We start from the raw sequence: 20770 nt of genomic DNA on the forward strand, positions 1-20770 counted from the left end.
TCCAGCCTGGACGACAGAGTGAGACTCCATTTCAAAAAAAAAAAAAAAAAAAAAGAGGAAAAGAAACATTATTTTTTGGCTCTTAGGGTGTGGAGTCCATTATCGAGAAACAGACAACTTGTTTCTTACTTTGCAGAGAGCCCCTTGCATTGAATTCTCAAGCACCTGGATTTTGTTCTGCGTCCGTCTAGTACATCCTTAAAAAAAAAAAAAAAAAAAAAAAATGCCCGCCTTCCACGCTGCAACCTTTATGCCCTTCCCAGACCTTTCTTACCCTCAGCTGTATTTGCTAGACATTCTTCATTTCTGAGTTCGTATCTTAAAATATTACTGGAACTTCGTGCTTAGTTCCCAAGGGACTTGAACTCTCATGAGCTCTCTGGCTCATGGCCTGCACCCCAGATCTCCCAACCCAGGGACCATTACGCGGGAAGAGGATGCCAGTGTTCTTTTCTGTTCCTAGTGATAGAGAACGTCCAGGATCTCCCTTCTGGCTGCAGAGTCCTGCTTTCCCCCATCTACATCCTTTATCTGCTCCAAGTAACACCTTGACATCTCTCATTTTAGGGGAATGTGGTAGAAGAGGAGGGAGCTGGTTGGCCCATTGGAGATGTGGGGTTTTTGGCTTTTGGTTTTCTGGCCATGATGCATAGTTTTTATTTTTCATTTTTCCTTGTTCACGTCCTCCCTTCTGGCTTTCTTTCTTTTTCAACTTGTACTGTGTACCTGAGGAAAGACGTATCCAAAATCGTCAAGTGCTTCGATTTAACAATAAGAAGTAAATTGTTGTGAGGATCAGCTCCCATTGATTCTGATTTTATCACGTTGGTGCAAAAGTAATTGTGATTTTTGCCATGACTCCTTTTTTTTTTTTTTTTTTTTGAGACGGGGGTCTCGCCCTGTCACCCAGGTTAGAGTGCAGTGGCGTGATCTCAGCTCACTGCAACCTCTGCCTCCCGGGTTCAAGCGATTCTCCTGCCTCAGCCTCCTGAGTAGCTGGGATTATAGGTGCCTGCCACTATGCCTGGCTAATTTTTGTATTTTCAGCAGAGACAGGGTTTCCCCATGTTGGCCAGGCTGGTCTTGAACTCCTGACCTCAAATGATCGATCCGCCTCCGACTCCCAAAGTGCCAGGTTTACAGGCCTGAGCCACGGCACCCAGCTGCCATGACTCAATGGCAAAACCACAATTACTTTTGCACCAACCTAATATGTGTTGTTTGTGTTTATCAGTCTCTGGTGTCTCTCCCTTTCCTATCTGCCTCCTCTTCTCCTCGATTCTTATAGGTGTGTGTGGTGGAGGGGTGCGGGGGGCGTTCTGATAGAATAATAATCAGGATACCAAGGAAATTTTTTAAAAAACACTTTAACAAAAGAGCCTATGTTGCATAAAGGCCGAGATTTTTTTTTTAAAGGCAAGGATTCAGAAAGGGGCTGATCAGTATTTTCTGATCCTAGTTCAGTGCTAGTCAGGGGGGCTGTCGATAAAGACCTTTTTGGTCTGTTGATTTGTAGAATTAAGCAAAAGATGACCGTGCCCCCGTGGAAGCCAGGTTGGTACCAGCTGGTTGTCGATTTCCCATGAGAGCCCTGAACACTTTACAGATGATCTACTCACTCCAAAACGACCTGAAGCAGCAAACACTTTTACACCAAATGCGTCCTCTTTTAATGTCTTAAAATAACCTTTTCTATAGTCCTTCCCCTTTGCAAGGTCATTGCTGTAGCTCAGCACTTACCAAGTGCCTTTGGCTCCATGATGTAGAATACTTGTGTTTTCACATTTGTTCCCATGCCTCTGTTGCCGAATGTTTTTAATGTGTTAACTACAAAACAGAGTTGGATTTTATGAGATACTGTACCCTATCTCCCCCAACCCCCCAACACACAGACACACGCCCACATGACTTCTGTGAATTCGGGAGCTTTTTTTCAGTAATGATTCAATATGATTTGCGATGGAGAATTTTAAGCTCGAGATCAATGATAAGGGACCCTAAATCAAGGTGAGCTTCCCCCACCTCCATGCACTTGCGTTCTGTGTGGGCGGGAGGCCCTGCCCTGAAAGGGAGCTCCGTCCTATCAAGGAGCCTATGGTTTCAAGACTTAAACATCTTTGTTGGAACTTGCTTGGAAGAGGGGCCTGTGTTGCCACCTTGGAAAGAAAGTTTCTCTGTCTTTCAGCTGGGGGTGTAGGGAGGGCTGTGGAAGGGGGCTTGCTGGCAGTTGAGTTCCACCAATGTTTTCTCAAGCTGAGACTGAGCCCATTCATCCTCCTGCCCGTGTGTGGCTCCGGCACCCCCAGACGGGGCCAGCCCAGCAGCCTGAAGTCTGCATTTAGAACTTGATCCCCTCTTATAACGATCACATTTTAGTAAGTAAAATAAAAATGCTTCAGAAAGAAAAAAAAGAAAAGAAGAAAGAGGGGAACAATACTTGTTTTATTTAATGACCAGAACTTTTTGACAGCACCCCCCTTCCCTGCAGGATATGAGAACTCCTGGTCCACTGCAGTCCATCCCCAGGGACCTCGAAGCAGAATTTGGCTGAAGGGGGTGCGGGGGGGATTCTAATGTAAACAGCGACCCTGAAGTCCTGGAGCCGGTGGCCCCTTCTTTCCCGTCTCCCCTTCTGTCTTGCTGCCCCGCCCCCAGCCCCAACCCCCCCCCCCCCCCAGACAAACACAGAACACTGAGCAACTTCAGGTTCAGGCAGGGGAGGAATAAAGGTGCTTTGTGAAGGGGAAGGAAAACATTCCTGGGGGAGGTGAGGGCTTGGGGCATGAATGTGCCCTCAGTCTGGGTGGACACTGCACACCCAGATGGGAGGTTGGGGGGGAGGCCGAGGTGGAGGGAGGAGGGCCAGGCCCCAGCCAGGAAGCTCTGGGCGTGGGCAGGGCTTGTGGGAATGATTTCATTGGAAAGGCCTGCGATATTTTTTCCCCTCCTGCGTGTGGTTCTTGGAGAAAGTTGGAGGTGGTGGTGATTTCAGTCGCCTTGGCCGCCTCGAGCCGGAGCTGAGCGGAGGCACTGGGCCGAGCCTGCTTCCCGGGCCTTTCTGCCCCACCGGGGCTGCTCCCTGCCTCCACCACCCTGGCACACCTTCACCAGCGTGCCGCCTCCTCCCCATCGCTCTACCATTTCCAAAACTCACTTGGGCCCTCCGTGCACAGGGTTCTTTTTTGGTTTTTCTGTAAAAATCAAAACAAAAACCAGAGACTTTTGAGAGGAGCAGATGCTACCTAAAGTCCCACTGCATTCCCTGCAGAGCGCTCAAATGCGGAAGCGAGTCATTGGCATTTTTATTTTTTATCGATTGATTTATTTTTTCACCAGTGGCTTTTTGTAACCTCTGTGTTCTGCTGTGTTTCTTGTGTTTAGTCTTCGAGTGCTTCGACTGACCATGATCCCCTGGGCCCCCTCCCTCCTGGCTGGGGTAAGTACTGAGTTCTCTTCCCGGCCCTCGGCCTTCTGTCAGCCACGGTGCTCTGTCCTCTCCTCCCGCGTGTCCTCCTTCCCTGTTCCTGTCCGTCTGTTTTCCATCTCTCCCCTCTCCAGCACACTCTCTGGGCATGCCCCGCCACAGCAGTTACAGGTGATGGAGCCGGGCGGCTGGGAAAGTAACCAAGCTCCACCGAACCACTGGAGCATCCACCAAACCCACCATCGCTAAAGGAGTGGGACCCTAAGAAAGATGTCCCCGAGCAGCTGGGGGACTATTGGGCTTTGGTCTTGAGTTTCAAGGTGTCTACTCAAGTGTCCCATGCTACACTAAGATATTTTGACACTGCCGAACTCCCACATGGATTTGTTTCAGGTCTGTGACCATATGCTTGGAATGATCCACCTTAACACATCTTGCTTTGCAGCTGAGATGTTGGCGGACTTCGGTCTAATTTTGACTAATAGAAGCCACCTTTTTATTTCTGACATAGCTGTGAAAGAGGCCAGAGGCAAGCAGATACGAGAGTTGAATGCCAGGTGGTGACTCTGGAAACGCATCGCTGCTAGTTAATAACGCCGTGTAGATTTCTCCTCGCCCTTGGTAGCCGCCTCTTACCTATCCCAGGTCCTTGACGTGATTTGCTAACAGTGAGTTAAGGGATGGACACCCATGACTTAGGAGAGATTATAGGCTTCATGGCTATTCTAGGAAGGAGTAGCTATGCAAAAAGGGTCATTAGAGATGATGAGACTTAGCGCATTTGATAGAGAGAGCTGGGGCAGAGTTTTATTTAATCTTGTAAGAGTCACTGGGAGCGGAAGAAGGCAGTTTTTGCGGGAACCAGCATGTGTTGCGTTTCATTTATGGATTAGGCCAGCAGAATACGGTAAACGTTGGTTTGGTGGTGTTGACAGATGGTGTGAAACTGGGAGGGGGTGCACTCGACAACAAAGATGGAGAGGTGCATCCTGGGAAGTTGACAATGATAGGATGGGCTTCTGATGCCTGGAAACGTGCAGCTTTGGAGCTGGACCTTCTCGGTGCAGACACATCTGCTCTCGGGTAGTCATTTAAGAGGTTGTGTCAACCCTCTTATACCTGCAGGGTACCACTTAGTGAATGAGCACTGCAGTCCAGGGTCCTAGAAGGGCCTTCTGGTCCTTCTGGTTGGAGATACCATTTAGTGAAGCTTCCACATATTTGTTGACTTTCAGCTCAGGGATCCCTTACGCAGACAGCTGCCCCACATGGCTCCCTGGATCAAAGAAAGGTCATTGGTATCTCAGAGATTGGCAGCAGCTCCAAAGTGAGAGAGTAAAACTCTGAAGACCCCGCCTCATCAGTAGGCAGGGGAAAATGCGTCAGATTAAACAAGAATCTGTACTGCTGTTTGGTGACCAGCGGCCTAGAAGCCGGGGACTGCTAGTGTGTTTCAGGCTCTGTAGAGGCAGGTGGTGTAGCACAGTCAAGTGTGTTTTCATGCCAGTTCTGCTGAGTGATGGTCACCAGGTAAGCACAGCTGATGGAGACTTGAAAGCAGCTCTCGAATGCTAAGTGTGGAAATTTTTGAGATGGAAATGGAGGAGCCGTGGTCAGAGTCGATGCTGTTAATGAACAATCAGAAAAAAGCCCACCAAACTGTCATAGTCCAAACTTAAGAGGAAGAACATTCTGGCTAAAGGCCAGGGCTCCTTCTGAATTGCAGATCCTTGGGGATCTGTGTTGGCTGCCCCAGGGCTGTGGCAGGGGCCGCCTCCCCAGGGCTCGCCGAGAATGAACAGAAAGAACAGCCAGACCAAGTGAGAATGGCACTGAGCGGCAGCTTGCTAACCAAGCCTGCTGGTGTCCCTCTCTGCTGCCCCAGGAGAGACCCTGCATCTTCCCCACACACTGCTGTGGGACTCAGGACACCTCGGGTTGAGATCCACATCTGCCCTCGGTGGCCCTGACCCTGGGCCTGTGGCTGAATACGTCTGAGTCCATTTGCTCCTAAAATGAGGTCGAGCCGGTGTTCCTTCAAGGTCTTTCCCAGCCCCCTAACTGAAACTGAAGGCTGCGAGACAGTCAGCCGGCCTTGGGAGGCCTCCACGCAGCAGCAGTGCCAGAAATGACGACACAGGCCTCAGGCCCGCTGGACAGATCCCCCTGGCCCTGTGGTTAGCCTTGGCTTTGGCCCTTAACAGGGCAGACATGAGGATCTAGTTCAAAGCAGTAGCTTCTGGGCTGGGAGCGGCCCCCTCCCCTGGAAACCTCTTGGGAAGCCTTCCTTCTGTGTGTTCTGAGGTGGTGGTAGCTCCCTGACAGCTCTGGGCACCTCCTGTTCTTTCTTTCCTTTTGTCTTCCTTTTATTTATTTTGTATTTATAAAAAAGAGATGAAGTCTTGCCATGTTGCCCAGGCTGGTCTCAAACTCCTGGGCTCAAGCGATCCTCCTGCCTCAGCCTCCCAAAGTGCTGGGATTACAGGTGTGAGCCACTGTGCCCAGCCTGTCTTTATTTTTATTTTATTGTATTTATTTGTTTTTCCAGCTTTATCGACGTATGATTGACAAATAATGTCTGTTTGTAAAATTTCAGACGAGTCATAGATACCAGGTAAGGCAGAGAGTGGGAGGGAGACTGAGGCCTGGGCTGGTGTTGGGAGCACTGCAGCTCGAGTCTTGGTAGGGAGTGAGGAGGGGGTTGTTGCTCTTTCCTGTTCTGCTCCTTTTTCAGCTTTCAGGTTCCCTGTAGCTTCTGGAACTGATTATTTTTTATTTCTTTAATGTTACTCTGTCTTGTAAAAGGAGAGCCATTAGCATCATTTGTTTTCGGGAGAGAAACAGATTTGAAGGCTCAGGAACTTCCTGGGAAAGGTGACCTCTTTTGGGCCAAGAGCTTTACCCCCTAGTTTTTTTTTCCCCTGTCTACCTGGAGCTGAGAGGTTACCCCTTTCCATCCCTCTCAAGGTCCAGAATCGCCAGCTCGGGTTGGGTCTGCCCCTGGAGCCCAGACTCCTCCCTTGGGGACCCCAGAGCCCTTATCAGTGTATCAGTAAAGGGCAAGACAACAGAGATTGTTGAGAGCAGAGGAAAAGTATATTTGTGCCCCAGCCCCACTCTATGAACACTCCCCTGTCTCAAAGCACATACTTAGGTGTAAGAACAGGATAGGCAGGCCAGGCACGGTGGCTTATTGCCTGTAATTCCAGTACTTTGGGAGGCTGAGGCGGGAGGATCACTTGAGGCCAGGAGTTCGAGACCAGCCAGGACAACATAGCGAGACCCTGTCTTTATATATATAAAAAAAAAAAGGTACATGTCTAGGAAGAGGCTGGGCAGTGTAAGTGTCCTCAGCCCCAGATATCATTTATTTGCTCATAAGCAAGAAAGAGATGTGCCAGGGTATGAGAGTTTTAGAACAAGACTTAGCCTGTAAGTGGGAGAAGAGGGAGAACTTGGAGGGTGCAGGGGCGCAGGGTGCAGAGCACTGATCAGAGAGGTGCGAGGGAGATGCAGCTACCCCATAAGGACCATGCCCTGTGGGACAGAGGCGCCCAGGTCAGCTGCATGCAGTGCAGAGGGTCCCAGGACCAGGGATCAGCCGTGAGGGACTTGGGTGGGGGGCCTGGCGGGTTGGGGACTGCCCGGCTTCCGTGCTGCACACAGCTGGGAGCAATTATGCCTCTGGTTTGAGCTGTGCTGCTCCCTCCGGGTGGCCACACCACCCCCTCCCTCCAACTGACCAACCAACCAAAGAAGTGCTTCATCTCGAGTTGGAAATGTGTCACACACCCCCCCTCGCCACCAACAACAACAAGAAGGAAGGACCCTCTTTGTCCCTTTCCCAGTGACAAGTGTGAGTGAGCTCGGCTTTGGCTGGTTCTTCTCTAACAGGCTGACAACAGGGAGAGAAACTCAGACCCAGCATCCAGGAGGTGGGAGCCGCGGGGAAAGGACACCGGCTCTCCATGTTTGAATCTGATGGTTCTTTCTTTCTTCTCATGTGGCAGAGAAGAGACAAGACAATGGACGGGTGTATTACGTGAACCATAACACTCGCACGACCCAGTGGGAGGACCCCCGGACCCAGGGGTAAGGACTTGGGCTGAGAGGGGGGCCGGGCCAGGCTGGGTCTGTGTGCAGCTCCAGCATTAGGCAGGTGGTTTTGGACTGCATCGTCCCAGAGGGCTGATGTCAGGGACCTGTAGCCACACACAAGTGTCTTGAGACTCTCACTGCACAGATACACTGTTGGCCTGATGACAACTTAAAAGTGGTTTCTTAAACAGACCTTCCTGGTGGATGGAGGGTGGCCTGGCTGGCGGGTGTTGCTGGTCTCCATACTGATTGTGCAGGCTGCTGATAATTGCAAAAAGGTTGAGGGATCCTGGTTTCCCGACACCCCAAGTGAAGCCGTGCCGGGGCATGGAGTGTCTCAGGATTGCTGGTGGCCATTCAGTCCAGTGCCATCCATGCAGGGCTGCGTTTTTGGCCATGAGCTATTAAATGACCTCTCTGTGCTGCAGAACTGTCCTCACGACTTGGGTCATGCTTCTTGGGTGCATGTCCTCAAGGTCCCTCATGGACTCTGCAGAGACAAAGCCACACTTTGAGGACCTAGCCTCCAACCACCAAGGTCCAGAAGGTGGGGCCAGCCCTTCACCCTTTTCTTCCCATGTTTCCAGGATGATCCAGGAACCAGCTCTGCCCCCAGGATGGGAGATGAAATACACCAGCGAGGGGGTGCGATACTTTGTGGACCACAATACCCGCACCACCACCTTTAAGGATCCTCGCCCAGGGTTTGAGTCGGGGTAAGGACTTTGTACAGGTAGCAGCAGCGTCCAGGAGCCGAGACCCAGGCCGTCCTTGTTCTGGCTCTGAGAGGCCCACTTTGGGCGGCCCCTGCAGTGCGTTCTACTGCCCTTACTGCCCTCTAGTGGCCAATGTTGATGTCATATTGAAGGGGATGGGAGGATAGCTTGAGTCCGGGAGTTTGAGACCAGCCTGGACAACATAGTGAGACCCTGTTTCTACAAGAATAAAAAAGATTAACCAGGCTGAGAAAGATGTCAAGACTCCATCTCTATAAAAAAAATTTAAAAATTAGCTGGATGCGGTGGTGCCTGCCTATAGTCCCAGCTATGTGGGAGGCTGAGGTGGGAGGATCCCTTGAGCTCAGGAGTTTGAGGCTGCCGTGAGCTATGATGGCACCACTGCACTCCACCTCAGGTGACAGAGTGAGATCCTGTTTCTAAAAAATAATAATACATTTAAAATTAGCTCGGTGTGGTAACACACTCCTGTAGTCCTAGCTACTTGGAAGGCTGAGGTGGGAGGATCACTTAAGACCAGGAATTTGAGGCTGCCGTGAGCCATGATCACACCACTGCACTGCAGCCTGGGCGACAGAGCAAAACCTCGTCTCTAGAAAACAAACAAACAAACAAATAAATAAGATGGGATGGGGAGGAAGGGACTATCCTGTTTATTCCAAGTGACACTAGTGTTATTTCTCTAAAAACAAGAAGTCTGGCTTTATTTCTAGATTCTCTTTTTCATTCTTCAAGGATCTTAATGACAGTCACTTCCTCGCCTTACATTACTCATCTTTAAATTAACATAGCACCAGCTTTCCTTAGGGTTGACAAAGACAAGTTGTTCATTTTCTGAGAAATGGCATGAACCGCCGAACACCTTTGCTCTTCCCAGGACGAAGCAAGGCTCCCCTGGTGCTTATGACCGCAGTTTTCGGTGGAAGTATCACCAGTTCCGTTTCCTCTGCCATGTGAGTTCTGGTACTGGGGCTCCCGTGGCAGCTGGGGTTATTGAGTTATTTTGGTGTGAGTTCCCGGCACAGCAGCAGGTATCGGAATGTTTGTGTCTTAGGTGGGGGCCAGACACTTGTCTAACCCCAAACTGGCTGTCTCTAGGAAGCGAGTTTTCATTCCTAGGGGACGTGCTGTCCCCTCCTGGCCCATCGGGCTGGGGGCTGCCTGTTCATACAGACAGGAGAACAGATGATCACTTGAGGCTCAATTTGAAGTTATTTTCTTTTTTTTTTTTCAGTCAAATGCCCTACCCAGCCACGTGAAGATCAGTGTTTCCAGGCAGACGCTTTTTGAAGATTCCTTCCAACAGGTTAGATCATGGTGCCTGAAACCAGGGCCAGGCCGACGCCCTCCTCCCAGCACCCCATCTCCTATCGCATGGCCTGTTAAACCCACACTGCAGACTTTCCACGGCATGGGTCTTGGTGACTGTGTCTGCTGGAGAGTAGGCCTTAGAGTCCCGTCCCTCCCGCCCCTGCCTGCTGTGAAAGGGAGAGTGGCAGGCCAGCCCGATGCTCTGTCTTCCCAGATCATGAACATGAAACCCTATGACCTGCGCCGCCGGCTCTACATCATCATGCGTGGCGAGGAGGGCCTGGACTATGGGGGCATTGCCAGGTGAGCTTGAGTGCCCTGGGAGGCTGCCCTGTACCCCGCTTCCCCAGGCTACAGCGTCCATGGCCAGAAAGCTGCCTGCCCCCTGCTCACATTCCCTCCCAAAGTTCTCATGCATCTTCAGGAGTGGGCACAGTGTGGCATTCAGAATACGTGAATCCGCCAGGTGCGGTGGCTCACGCCTGTAATCCCAGCACTTTGGGAGGCCAAGGCCAAGGCCTCCCAAAGTGAGTTTGGGAGTTCGAGACCAGCCTGACCAACATGGAGAAACCCCATCTCTACTAAAAATACAAAATTAGCCAGGTGCGGTGGCGCATGCCTGTAATCTCAGCTCATAGGGGAGGCTGAGGCGGGAGACTCGCTCCAACCTGGGAGGCAGGAGGTTGTGGTGAGCCGAGATCGTGCCACTGCACTCCATCCCGGGCAACAAGAGCGAAACTCCATTTCAAAAACAAAACAAATAAAAAACCAAAATACATGAATCCATGTGGCCAGTCCATTGAGCCTGGAACAGGGTCCTGGGGTGCCCTGCTGGGCTGGGCGTTAAGCCTTTAGTAACTGGGTCATGAGGCGATGGAGGACTCCCGGGAGGGGTGAAAGCTCAGTACAGTGGCTCTGTTATCTACCAGTGTGTCATGTTTCTGTATTTTAACAACCAGGCCAGCAGCATTTGGGCAGTTGAATATCAGGGCCGTGTGGTCATCCATTAGAGTTGACCCTGGGGTCCCCTCCCCTTAAGGCAGCCAGGGCAGGTGAAGTCAGGTGTCCCCATGTGGATAAGCTATGTCACGATCCACAGGGCCTTGAGCAGGGCTCAGCTGCATGTCACGTGTCTGGGGTCAGTAACACTGTAACGGCTTATGTCACCCTAAAAAGAGTCCAAAGCATTGTCTTGCCTTCACCCTGGTCCACCCATAAAAGTTAACAGGCCCTCTGGGAAATGCTGCCTCGGACGGCAGGGCAGAAGGGCCCCGGCAGAGAGAGGGAGCGCCTTGGCCTGCGGCGACCTCTCTGCTCGAGACCTCTCCCGGTGTGGGCATGTCTTCTCGCTTGGTGTTGGGTTAACTTGCTTCTGGTCCTCTGTTTGGTGGCGGCGTGGCCTTCTGCGCTGGCCCTGTGGATGGACTGTTCCTTTTTTCCGTGGTGACCTCCTCTCCAGGCTCTGCTTGGTGGGCTTCCCTGGTGTGGCCGCGCCCTGTGTGTGTCTCTCTCTGTGTCCTGCCAGTGGTTTTACCCTATGGTAGGTTACGTCATGCTGTTCTACCACAGGGTAGAACCACGGACAGGATACCGGGGCACCCTCTGCGTCGAAGGACTCCTCGTCTGCCCAGCCACAAACAGCCCAGCAGCCGGGGACTGGCCCCCTTGGGACGTCCCCTTGCTGGTTTAGCTCAAGCCCAAAAGGACTCTGAATTCATGCCTGAGGCTCGCACCCAGGGCACGGGTGTTGATTCAGATGAATGCTTGGAAGTGTGGGAATGGGGATGGTGTTGGGGTCTGGGGTGAAGGGAGGGCAAAGTGCAAGAGTGTGGCATAGCTGGTGGGTGTGAGGTTTCTAATCTGAAGGCAGCATGGATTACGTTTTCATGGATCGGGGTTGGGAATGTGGTGCTCTGTATTTACGTTATGTTGCCCACCCAGGTAGAGCGGAAACAGGGTAGTTGCTATTCAAACAGAACCTTTGCAGAAAAATTATTGTCATAAACACGCATCGTGCCCTTGTGTAGTGCACAGCCTATGCAACTGAGCATGGTGACAAGGACCCCCTTTACCATTAGAAGCTCTGGATATTGTGATGTAAAGTCTCGGAACACATCATCTGGGAGCCAACGGGGACACGTTTCCCCAAACATCATCCTCAAATGCAGTTGCTATTCTGTGTAGAACAGAGCCCACCCTGTTCACTGACCAGCTGTTCATATAGGTTAGCGCGGGTGCTTGTCACGGGGCTTGACTCCCTGGGACACGTGTCCCCAGACTACCTGAAACACAACGGTGGAGAGTCACAGCTCCTGTGCAGATGTGCACCAAGGAACCCATTATTCTTGTCTTTTCTTTCTCTTCCCTCACAGAGAGTGGTTTTTCCTCCTGTCTCACGAGGTGCTCAACCCTATGTATTGTTTATTTGAATACGCGGGAAAGAACAATTACTGCCTGCAGATCAACCCTGCCTCCTCCATCAACCCAGACCACCTCACCTACTTCCGCTTTATAGGCAGATTCATTGCCATGGTAAGGGGGCCCCAGGGGTCTGCCTGGTTCCCTCCTCTCCCTCCTCTTCCCTCTCCTGGTGAAGTGTGCCAGGGGCACCAGGGGAATCTGCTCTTTCTCTGAGACCTCCAGGAAGGGGCAGCATTGGAGGAGGCCCTGGGCCTGTTCACCAGGAGGCAGCGTGGCGTGAACAGCAGCCCCCGTGGACTGGCGCGCCCTCTCTGGGCCCCACCCTTCGCCCCCATAGAGCTCGTAACCTAAAAATGTAAAAAGCTAGAGAGAGTTCTGGAGAAACCAGAGCTTTCTCAGTGGCTGTCCCGCAGGTAGTGAAGAGTTTCCACGCTGCTTGTATAGGACTTGTCGAGAGGAAGCCCAGGGTCTCTGGGCCACAGACTTTACTGAACATTAAATATGCGCTCTGGCCGGGCGCGGTGGCTCAAGCCTGTAATCCCTGCACTTTGGGAGGCCGAGACGGGCGGATCACGAGGTCAGGAGATCAAGACCATCCTGGCTAACACAGTGAAACCCCGTCTCTACTAAAAAATACAAAAAACTAGCCGGGCGAGGTGGCGGGCGCCTGTAGTCCCAGCTACTCGGGAAGGCTGAGGCAGGAGAATGGCGTGAACCCGGGAGACGGAGCTTGCAGTGAGCCGAGATCCGGCCACTGCACTCCAGCCTGGGCGACAGAGCGAGACTCCGTCTCCAGAAAAAAAAATAAAATAAAATAAAATAAATAAAAATAAAAATATGCGCTCTGTTGAGGGCCTTGGGATGACAGGGCCAGGTGAAAACACAGCTGCCCACCTGCTGCCTGTCTCTGGGAGGTGACACTGTCACGGCATTTGGGAACATCCCACTGAGACACTAGCCTTCTGGAAGGACATTTGGAGTCAACACTAGCTTAGAACAAAACCCTAAAGTCTGTGGCCCAGAGACCCTGGGCTTCCTCTCGACAAGTCCTATACAAGCAGCGTGGAAACTCTTCACTACCTACAGGACAGCTGCTGAGAAAGCTCTGGCTTCTCCAGAACTCTCTCCAGCTTTTTGCATTTTTAGGTTACGAGCTCTACGGGGGCGAAGGGTGGGGCCCAGAGAGGGCGCGCCAGTCCACGGGGGCTGCTGTTCACGCCACGCTGCCTCCTGGTGAACCGTAAACTGGCTGGTGCAGGGTGTAGGGACGTATGTCAGAAAGTGGGCCAGTTCTGGGGAGGAGCTTTCCCAGCATCTGTATTTAACTGGAAAGAAGGACACGGTGTGAACAGGGAAAGGGAGGTCCTGCCACGTGCCCCCTGTTGAGGGTCTTGGGAGTGTGGAGAACCCGATTGAGAAGCGGGGACCAGCACGGGAGCCACATTCATAGCTTGAGAAGTTTCAGTTCTCACTTTCCTTCGCTTCTTCCCCTGCCTTCCTGAGCTCCCCTCTTAGGAGGACCCAAGTGTCCCAGGAGCCTGTGACTAAATATGGCCCTTCCCATCGTCGGGGAGCTCTTGGCCAAGGTGCTGGGCTCTGGAAGTGGGCACATTCTTCCCAGGTCTAGAGACCCGCCTGGCCCAGCAGCCAACAGGACAGACCGGTAAAACCCTAGACTATTACTCACCATTGGCCGCCAGCTCTCGCTGTCAGCGGTGTCTGCATTATTTTTGGCTGCCTTTGCCACCCACCCTGAGCGCCAGTGAGTCAGGGCTGCCACCTGGAGCTGCTCTGAGCAAGCCTTTTCTGTGAGCGTGGGACAGACCTTTGCTAGGCTGGGAGCCAGCCGGCCAGTGTGAGGGGCAGATGCGGGCCTGGACGTGGGTTCCCGCGCCAGCTGTCTCTGCCCAGTCCCTGCGGTCTGCAGGGCAGGGTGGGAGTCCCTCTGTAGGTGCAAGTCAGGACAAAGGCGTTGTTTGCTCCCGAGGCCCTCCCGCTGCGTCCGAGGCAGCCGCTGCTGCGGTTCTGTCAGGGAAGGCAGGTGGCGGTAGCAGAGTTTGATACCGAGTATCCGAGAGCCAGTCTTGGCAGTGCCTGGGGAAGGCCCAAGCTCTGTGCTGTGCCTCTTCCTTCCCAGGCGCTGTACCACGGAAAGTTCATCGACACGGGCTTCACCCTCCCTTTCTATAAGCGGATGCTCAACAAGAGACCAACCCTGAAAGACCTGGAGTCCGTCGACCCTGAGTTCTACAACTCCATTGTCTGGATCAAGTGAGCTCCCTCCCCCCTCACCCCACCGCACTGATAGGAGGGACGTCTCTGGGCAGGGAGCAGGTACCGACGGCTTTTATTTTGTCTGCCAGTGTGGCCCCTGAGCTCTTGTCCAGCCTTTAAAAGAGCTAGTGGAGAGGAATGTCCTCTGGGTCCCCCGTGGACAGTTCTCGAATCCTCTCCTTGAGTCAGGAAGCTGTCCCATGTCACTGTTCAGGATTCTAGGCCACCCGTGAACCCTTGGTGTCCCATGGGCAGCAGAGCAGGATCCAGGAAAGACCCTGCCACGATAGACATCTCCCGACTTGGTCTGCTGTGCCCCCAGAGAGAACAACCTGGAAGAATGTGGCCTGGAGCTGTACTTCATCCAGGACATGGAGATCCTGGGCAAGGTGACCACCCACGAACTGAAGGAGGGTGGCGAGAGCATCCGGGTCACGGAGGAGAACAAGGAAGAGTACATCATGTGAGTCTCAGGCGCCGGGGCCTCCGCTCCAGGGGCGGTGCGGAGATCTAGTTGGTTGCAGAGCAAGATGGGCCCCCACCTTGTGGCCCATCGGTCACTGTGGATGCCATCTCCATCTGCCTCGAAGGTGGCTGCTGATGGGCCATCATGTGATGGCGCGAGCTGGGGGACCAGAGCCGAGGTCCTTAGTTACTGACTCCCGGCTGCACTTTTTCCCCACGTGGGAGACTTCAAGCCTCCAGGGTGGAATTTCTTTGAAGTCGCGTCAAGCTTAGACGTCTGCATCTTTCTCCAGGCCGAGAGGATCTCTGTGGCCTGCGTGCCTAGACCCACCGTCTCACGTGTGCCCGTTCTCCATGCCTGTTCCTCAGGCCTCTTGGTTTAGTCTTTTTATCTCCACGCTTTCATACGTCTGAGGTTCAGTTGGCGTTGTGGGCAGGAGCAAGAGGTGGCGGTGGTGAGGATGACTTCAAAGACTCCTGTGTCTGCAGGTCACTGTGAGGTTTTTAGGGCCGCACTCTAGGGCCTCCAGCAGGCTGGGTCTGGGTGTGCGAAGTGGGCTCTTCTGATCTGGTGGTCCTGCGTGGTAACGGCCACGCGGCCTGGCCAGGAGCTGCCTCTGAGCAATGGGTCTCATCCTCCACCCATGGCTGGTCTTTGGTCTCAGGCTGCTGACCGACTGGCGTTTCACCCGAGGCGTGGAAGAGCAGACCAAAGCCTTCCTGGATGGCTTCAACGAGGTGGCCCCGCTGGAGTGGCTGCGCTACTTTGATGAAAAAGAGCTGGAGGTGAGTGTCTGAGGTTGCTGGGACCCTGAGCCCCTGCCTCTGGGGTGATCCTGCTCTGTGATGCGCTCACTGTGCACCCACAGACACTCAGCAGTGAAACGCCCACTGCGGCAGGGCAGATGGGTTTAATTTGGGGTCTCAGGACCCACCTTTCCCCAGATACTTGTTTCAAGAAAACAGGGACTTACATTACCCATATTATTAACGCTGACACCAGAAATGGCTAGTTGAACACGTCTGGGGCAATGTCATGTGCTAGCGAGTGGACGATGCGTGGGGAGGGGCCTGCCAGGGGTGCTGACTGCTGCCTCTCCCCAGCTGATGCTGTGCGGCATGCAGGAGATAGACATGAGCGACTGGCAGAAGAGCACCATCTACCGGCACTACACCAAGAACAGCAAGCAGATCCAGTGGTTCTGGCAGGTGGGTCCTGGGCCCAGGCCTTGGCAGGGACATCTGGGCCATCAGCCAAAGGAAACGGGTCTTGAGGAGACCTCACACGCAAGGACCTTCAGCTTTGACCCTGTCCTCACCTCCCACAACTTGCAAAAGGAGACGGTAGACCAGCCTTGGGATGAACAGGGACAGTTCCAGCTGAGTGGTGGCCAGTGCACGTGACAGGAGGCCGTCAGTGGTCAGCCTTGGGCCAGCTGGTGTGCAGGGACAGACCTGCAGGCAGACAGCAGCTGCCCCTGGTTGAGAGGTCCCCTGCCAGCCAGATGGGACAGGAAGTCAGGGGCTTGGCTCCAGAAAACAGAAAGAGCTGTCATTGTGGTCGTTATGAAGTATAGCATAAAAAAAAATGATTACAGATATTCTTAGTATATGTCTGTATGCATATGTATGTATACCAATTTTTTGTGGAGGTGAAATTTCTATAACCTACAATTAACTATTAAATGGTTTTTTTGTTTTTTTTTTTCAATAGAGACAGGGTCTTGCTATGTTGCCCAGCCTGGTCCTGAACTCCTGGGCTCAAGCAGTCCGTCCATCTCACACTCCCAAAGTGCTGGGATTATAGGCATCAGCCACTGTGCCCAACCCATTTAAGTTTTTTAAGATACACAATTCAGTGGCTTTCCACTTTGGGTTCCCTGGTTTCCCACCCAGGCCAAGGTGGGTGGATCACTTGAGGTCAGGAGTTCAAGACCAGCCTGGCCAACATAGTGAAACCCTCTTTCTACTAAAAATACAAAAAATTAGCCAGCTGTGGTGGCGTACACCTGTAATCCCAGCTACTCAGGAGGCTGATGCATGAGAATCGCTTGAACCTGGGTGGTGGAGACTGCAGTGAGCCGAGATCGTGCCGCTGTACTCAGTGAGCCGAGATCGTGCCGCTGCACTCCAGCCCGGGCGAGAGAGTAGGGGCTTCCAGTACATTCACAGTGTTGTGCACCTGTCACCACTATCGAATTATGGGACATTTCATCTCCCCAAAAACCTTATAGCCATTAAGCAGTCACTCCCATATTTAGTCATTTCTGAAAGCAGAACTTGGATGGGAAGAGAATACTCGGTGTCCCTGAGACCCAGAGCTGTCCCATGGACGGGTGGGAATCTTCTGCAGACACAGCCTCTTAGCAGGAGCACTTCCGGGCTTTCTCAGGTTGGGGGCTGTCATCCCCTGGCCAACCTGGCTCTGTGTCCTCAGCCCCAAAGAGGGGCCCCACTGAGCTGGAGAGCTCCACGTTCGGGCTAAGTACTGGGCCCGTGGGTCGCCTGACTGTGCCTTGACTTGCGGACTTCCAGGTGGTGAAGGAGATGGACAATGAGAAGAGGATCCGGCTGCTGCAGTTTGTCACCGGGACCTGCCGCCTGCCCATCGGCGGATTTGCTGAACTCATCGGTACATTTTCTCTCGCCCTCTGGTGTCCTGGCTGGCAGTGAGGACAGCTCAGAGGGAGGGGGGAACCTAGTCTTTTCCTGGAAGCACGTCAGTGGGATGGAGAAGAGCTGAGGCCTCTGTGTCCTGGGGCTGAGCCCATCTGTGGGTGGAGCCGGAGGGTCCTGCTTTGGGAAGGCACGTCTCTGTTGACATGGGTGTGTTTTACCTTGGATCACAGGTAGCAATGGACCACAGAAGTTTTGCATTGACAAAGTTGGCAAGGAAACCTGGCTGCCCAGAAGCCACACCTGGTGAGCCTTCTAGTTTTAGTGGGACGTCGGGGGGCCTCAGACCCGATGAGCTCCTGGGACAGCCCAGTGGGTGTAGCAGCTTCTTAGCCTCGAGTCTGACAGCTTTTGCGTGGCCCTGGGGTGTTGGGTTGGAGAGATGGGGCTGTGATGGGCATCTTATCTGCCGGGTTTTACATATGAAGCGCTTCTGTTCCAGTAGTCCAAGAGCTACTGCCCTAAGTGTCCCCCCAACCAATTTCCAGCTGTCCTGGCCCCTCCCTTAACACCCCATGGTCCAGGCACCTGCAGTGTAAAGGTCTGACTGGCAGCCCCTGAGCCCTAGCCAGTGTGGCGCAAGCCCTGTGGCCCTGCTGCAGGCAGGCAGGGCGGGGCTGTCAGGGCCCTGGCCTCCTGGGGCTGACTGTCGTGCTTTCCCCGCTCTCGATAGCTTCAACCGTCTGGATCTTCCTCCCTACAAGAGCTACGAACAGCTGAGAGAGAAGCTGCTGTATGCCATTGAGGAGACCGAGGGCTTTGGACAGGAGTAACTGAGGCCGCCCCCCCCACACCCCCCAGTGCACACATAGTCCTGAGTCCTCCCTGCCTGGGAGGCCACTGGCCCTGCAGCCCTTGGGAGGCCCCCGTGGATGTGGCCCTGTGTGGGACGACACCATCATCTCGCTTCTGGCAGAAGAGCCTGATCCCAGGAGGCCCTGCAGTTCCCCCCACCCATGGATGGCAGTCTGGAATAAAGCCCCCTAGTTGCCTTTGGCCCCACCTTCGCAAAGTTCCAGAGGGGTGACCCTCTCTGCAAAACTCTCCCCCATCCCCTAGACCCCACCCTGGGTGTGTGTGTGTGCAAGGGAAGGTGTTGCATCCCCAGGGGCTGCCGCAGAGGCCGGAGACCTCCCGGACTAGTTTGGCCAGGAGACCGGCTCCTGGGGTGGGCTGGGCTGTTCTGGACTGAGAGCCAAGGGTCTTTGCCAGCAAAGGAGGTTCTGCCTGATGATCGAGACGAAGTGAAGGTCTGAGGGCGACGGCCCTGGGGCGAGGCCATCTCCGCCTGCCTCCCTAGCAGGCAGCAGCAATGGAGGCTGAGTCGCAGGACGCATGCTGGTCAGTTAATTCATTCTCAGCAAATGAAGGTTTGTCTAAGCTGCCTGGGTATCCATGGGACAGAAACAGCAGACTCCCTCAGACTTTCTTTTTCCATTTATAAACTTGAAGCGGTTGTGTTGTAGGGTTGCAGTTTTTTTTGTTATGCTGCTGTCACTTTCTGTCCAGGAGTTGGCACCCCAGGCGTTCTGAGACCTTGAGGGACCCAGGCCTTTGGGTCCACGAGTTTCCCAAACAGCCACGCCTCTCAGGAACCTGCCTGGTGGTTCCGTGAGCTCAGGCGGGCCTGACCCAGCGGCGCAGCCTGGCAGGGACCTCGTCCCCGAGCCTGGCAGAGTGGGAGGGGTTGAGGTCCCGAGCGCCACTCCTAGCCTTGCCGCCTTCAATAGAGAAGAAATCCCTTTGCTAGATAGGGTCCCCCAGGCAGTCCCCAGTGGCGGGACACAGGGATCCGGCTGTGGAGCTCTCCTGTCAGCCCTTGGAGTTCCAGGTGGGCCTGCTGGTCCCCTGTTCAGAATGGAGTGCGGCCCGGCCAGCGGAAAGTGTCCATTCTGCGTAGGTGCTTCATCTGCACACAGGACGTGGAAACCAGCAGAAAGGCCCTGACCTGCTGCATAGCCCGGTCTGATTTCTGCAGTTCCCACCAGCCTCCAACCCGGGGACTCTGCCATAATTGGAATCTTCACAGGTCACATTGAAATCTTCAAGATGACCATGCCCCCCCCCAGGATGCTGGGGCAGTAATCATGGCAGACTCCCTGCCCGGGCCCCCAGGATTCTAGGACCCCAGGCAGCCCCTTGGCCTGGTCCCGGGTACCTTCCAAGCACAGTCTCCATGCTCCCAGATTCTCGACCTTTCCCTGGCCGGGGAGGTGCAGCCTGCGTCTGCCTGTGTCATGTGTGCTGATTTGAGTGGCTCAGCTTGCCACAGCGCAACCTCTTCTGTCCCTTTCAGTCATTTGCCGTACTTCCCTGCGGCACGTCACCACGGAAGCCGCTCCAGGGTGGGTCAGGGTGTAAGCTGCTGGTGAGGTTTGGAAGCATCAGGCTCACGGGTGTTCATGTGTGTTCGTGCGTGTGTGTGCGTACGTGTATATAACTGAAGTGTCTGTACGGAATGCCCTTTGCTAGCCATGGGCTGGTCACCAGACTATTTTGTAATACCCGCCCCCTGCCTCGATATTGCCAGTTTCTTGTGCAATAAACAATCAGCAGCTGTGGGTGGTGTTGGTGTGGATGTTTACAAACCTGTGGTCCTCTAGTCAAGAGGACTCTGGTCCTCACAGACCCTCCAGGCCTGGATAGGGGTGGAAATTCCCTGACCTCGCTGGTTTTGAGAAGCCTGTGTGTCATGGACCGAGGCAGCCCCCAACTTCTGGGCTGGGCAGCTGAGTCCTGGCCCAAGGATCACCAGCTTCAGCCCCTGATCGGCCACCTCACTGCACCCTTTCGGGACCTCTGCGTCCCCCTGCCGGACCCGGGGGGTCTCCAAGCAGTTGCTGTGGGGTGCAGAACAATAACAGCTGCAGGTTGGGGCTTCCGAAACTGGCTTGCAGGGAGAGTGTTCTAGGCAGTCATTCATTCAGGAAATACTCAGGTTTCACAAGTTCCACGATGGTCGATGGTCGAGGGACTCTGTGATCTTGACCTCAGGGTCACGTAAGGGCTTGCCACCCACTTTTTTTGGTTTTGACAGATCACCATGCTGATGGGTCCTGAAGCATTTGACAAGGAAGTGACTTTGTCATGGATCAAGCAGGGCCCCGACCGTGCCTCCAATGCTCAGCGGGGCAGAGGTGTTCAGAGCGGGCTCCCTCCTGGGTTCGTCGGCTGGACTCACTGTGCCCGGCTCCAAAACCTTATTTTCAGGCAACAGGCCAAGGCTGTACTCTGACAAAATTATTGGAAAAGGTCCAGATGTCTCATGATAAATTCAAATAAGACATGCCCCAGTGGAAATCGTTCCCCCAACCCTTGTCCCCAGAGGGACCTACCACTCACAGTTGGCGGTGGCATTTCCAGA

The 20770-nt window shown here is 53.7% G+C and overlaps 1 protein-coding gene across 3 annotated transcripts in view; it reads left to right on the forward strand.

The window, feature by feature from the left end:
* Window positions 1-19966, forward strand: part of LOC105491347 (WW domain containing E3 ubiquitin protein ligase 2) — a 181207-nt gene extending 161241 nt beyond the window's left edge. For 2 of the 3 annotated variants that reach the window (XM_071084849.1, XM_071084850.1), the window contains exons 11-24: window positions 3382-3436; window positions 7435-7516; window positions 8110-8238; window positions 9137-9212; window positions 9494-9565; window positions 9785-9873; window positions 11943-12102; window positions 14129-14262; window positions 14588-14728; window positions 15396-15516; window positions 15835-15939; window positions 17266-17362; window positions 17580-17652; window positions 18080-19966. In XM_071084849.1, the coding sequence (XP_070940950.1) occupies window positions 3382-3436; window positions 7435-7516; window positions 8110-8238; window positions 9137-9212; window positions 9494-9565; window positions 9785-9873; window positions 11943-12102; window positions 14129-14262; window positions 14588-14728; window positions 15396-15516; window positions 15835-15939; window positions 17266-17362; window positions 17580-17652; window positions 18080-18179 (1434 nt within the window). In that variant the 3' untranslated portion in view covers window positions 18180-19966. Of the gene's footprint in view, window positions 1-3381; window positions 3437-3832; window positions 4093-7434; window positions 7517-8109; window positions 8239-9136; window positions 9213-9493; window positions 9566-9784; window positions 9874-11942; window positions 12103-14128; window positions 14263-14587; window positions 14729-15395; window positions 15517-15834; window positions 15940-17265; window positions 17363-17579; window positions 17653-18079 lie in introns of those variants that run through there. The other variant, XM_071084851.1, reaches the window with a different exon arrangement.
* Window positions 19967-20770: the final 804 nt, after the last annotated feature.

This window comes from Macaca nemestrina, chromosome 18, assembly GCF_043159975.1.
Source record: "Macaca nemestrina isolate mMacNem1 chromosome 18, mMacNem.hap1, whole genome shotgun sequence".
NCBI classification, from domain to species: Eukaryota; Metazoa; Chordata; class Mammalia; order Primates; family Cercopithecidae; genus Macaca; species Macaca nemestrina.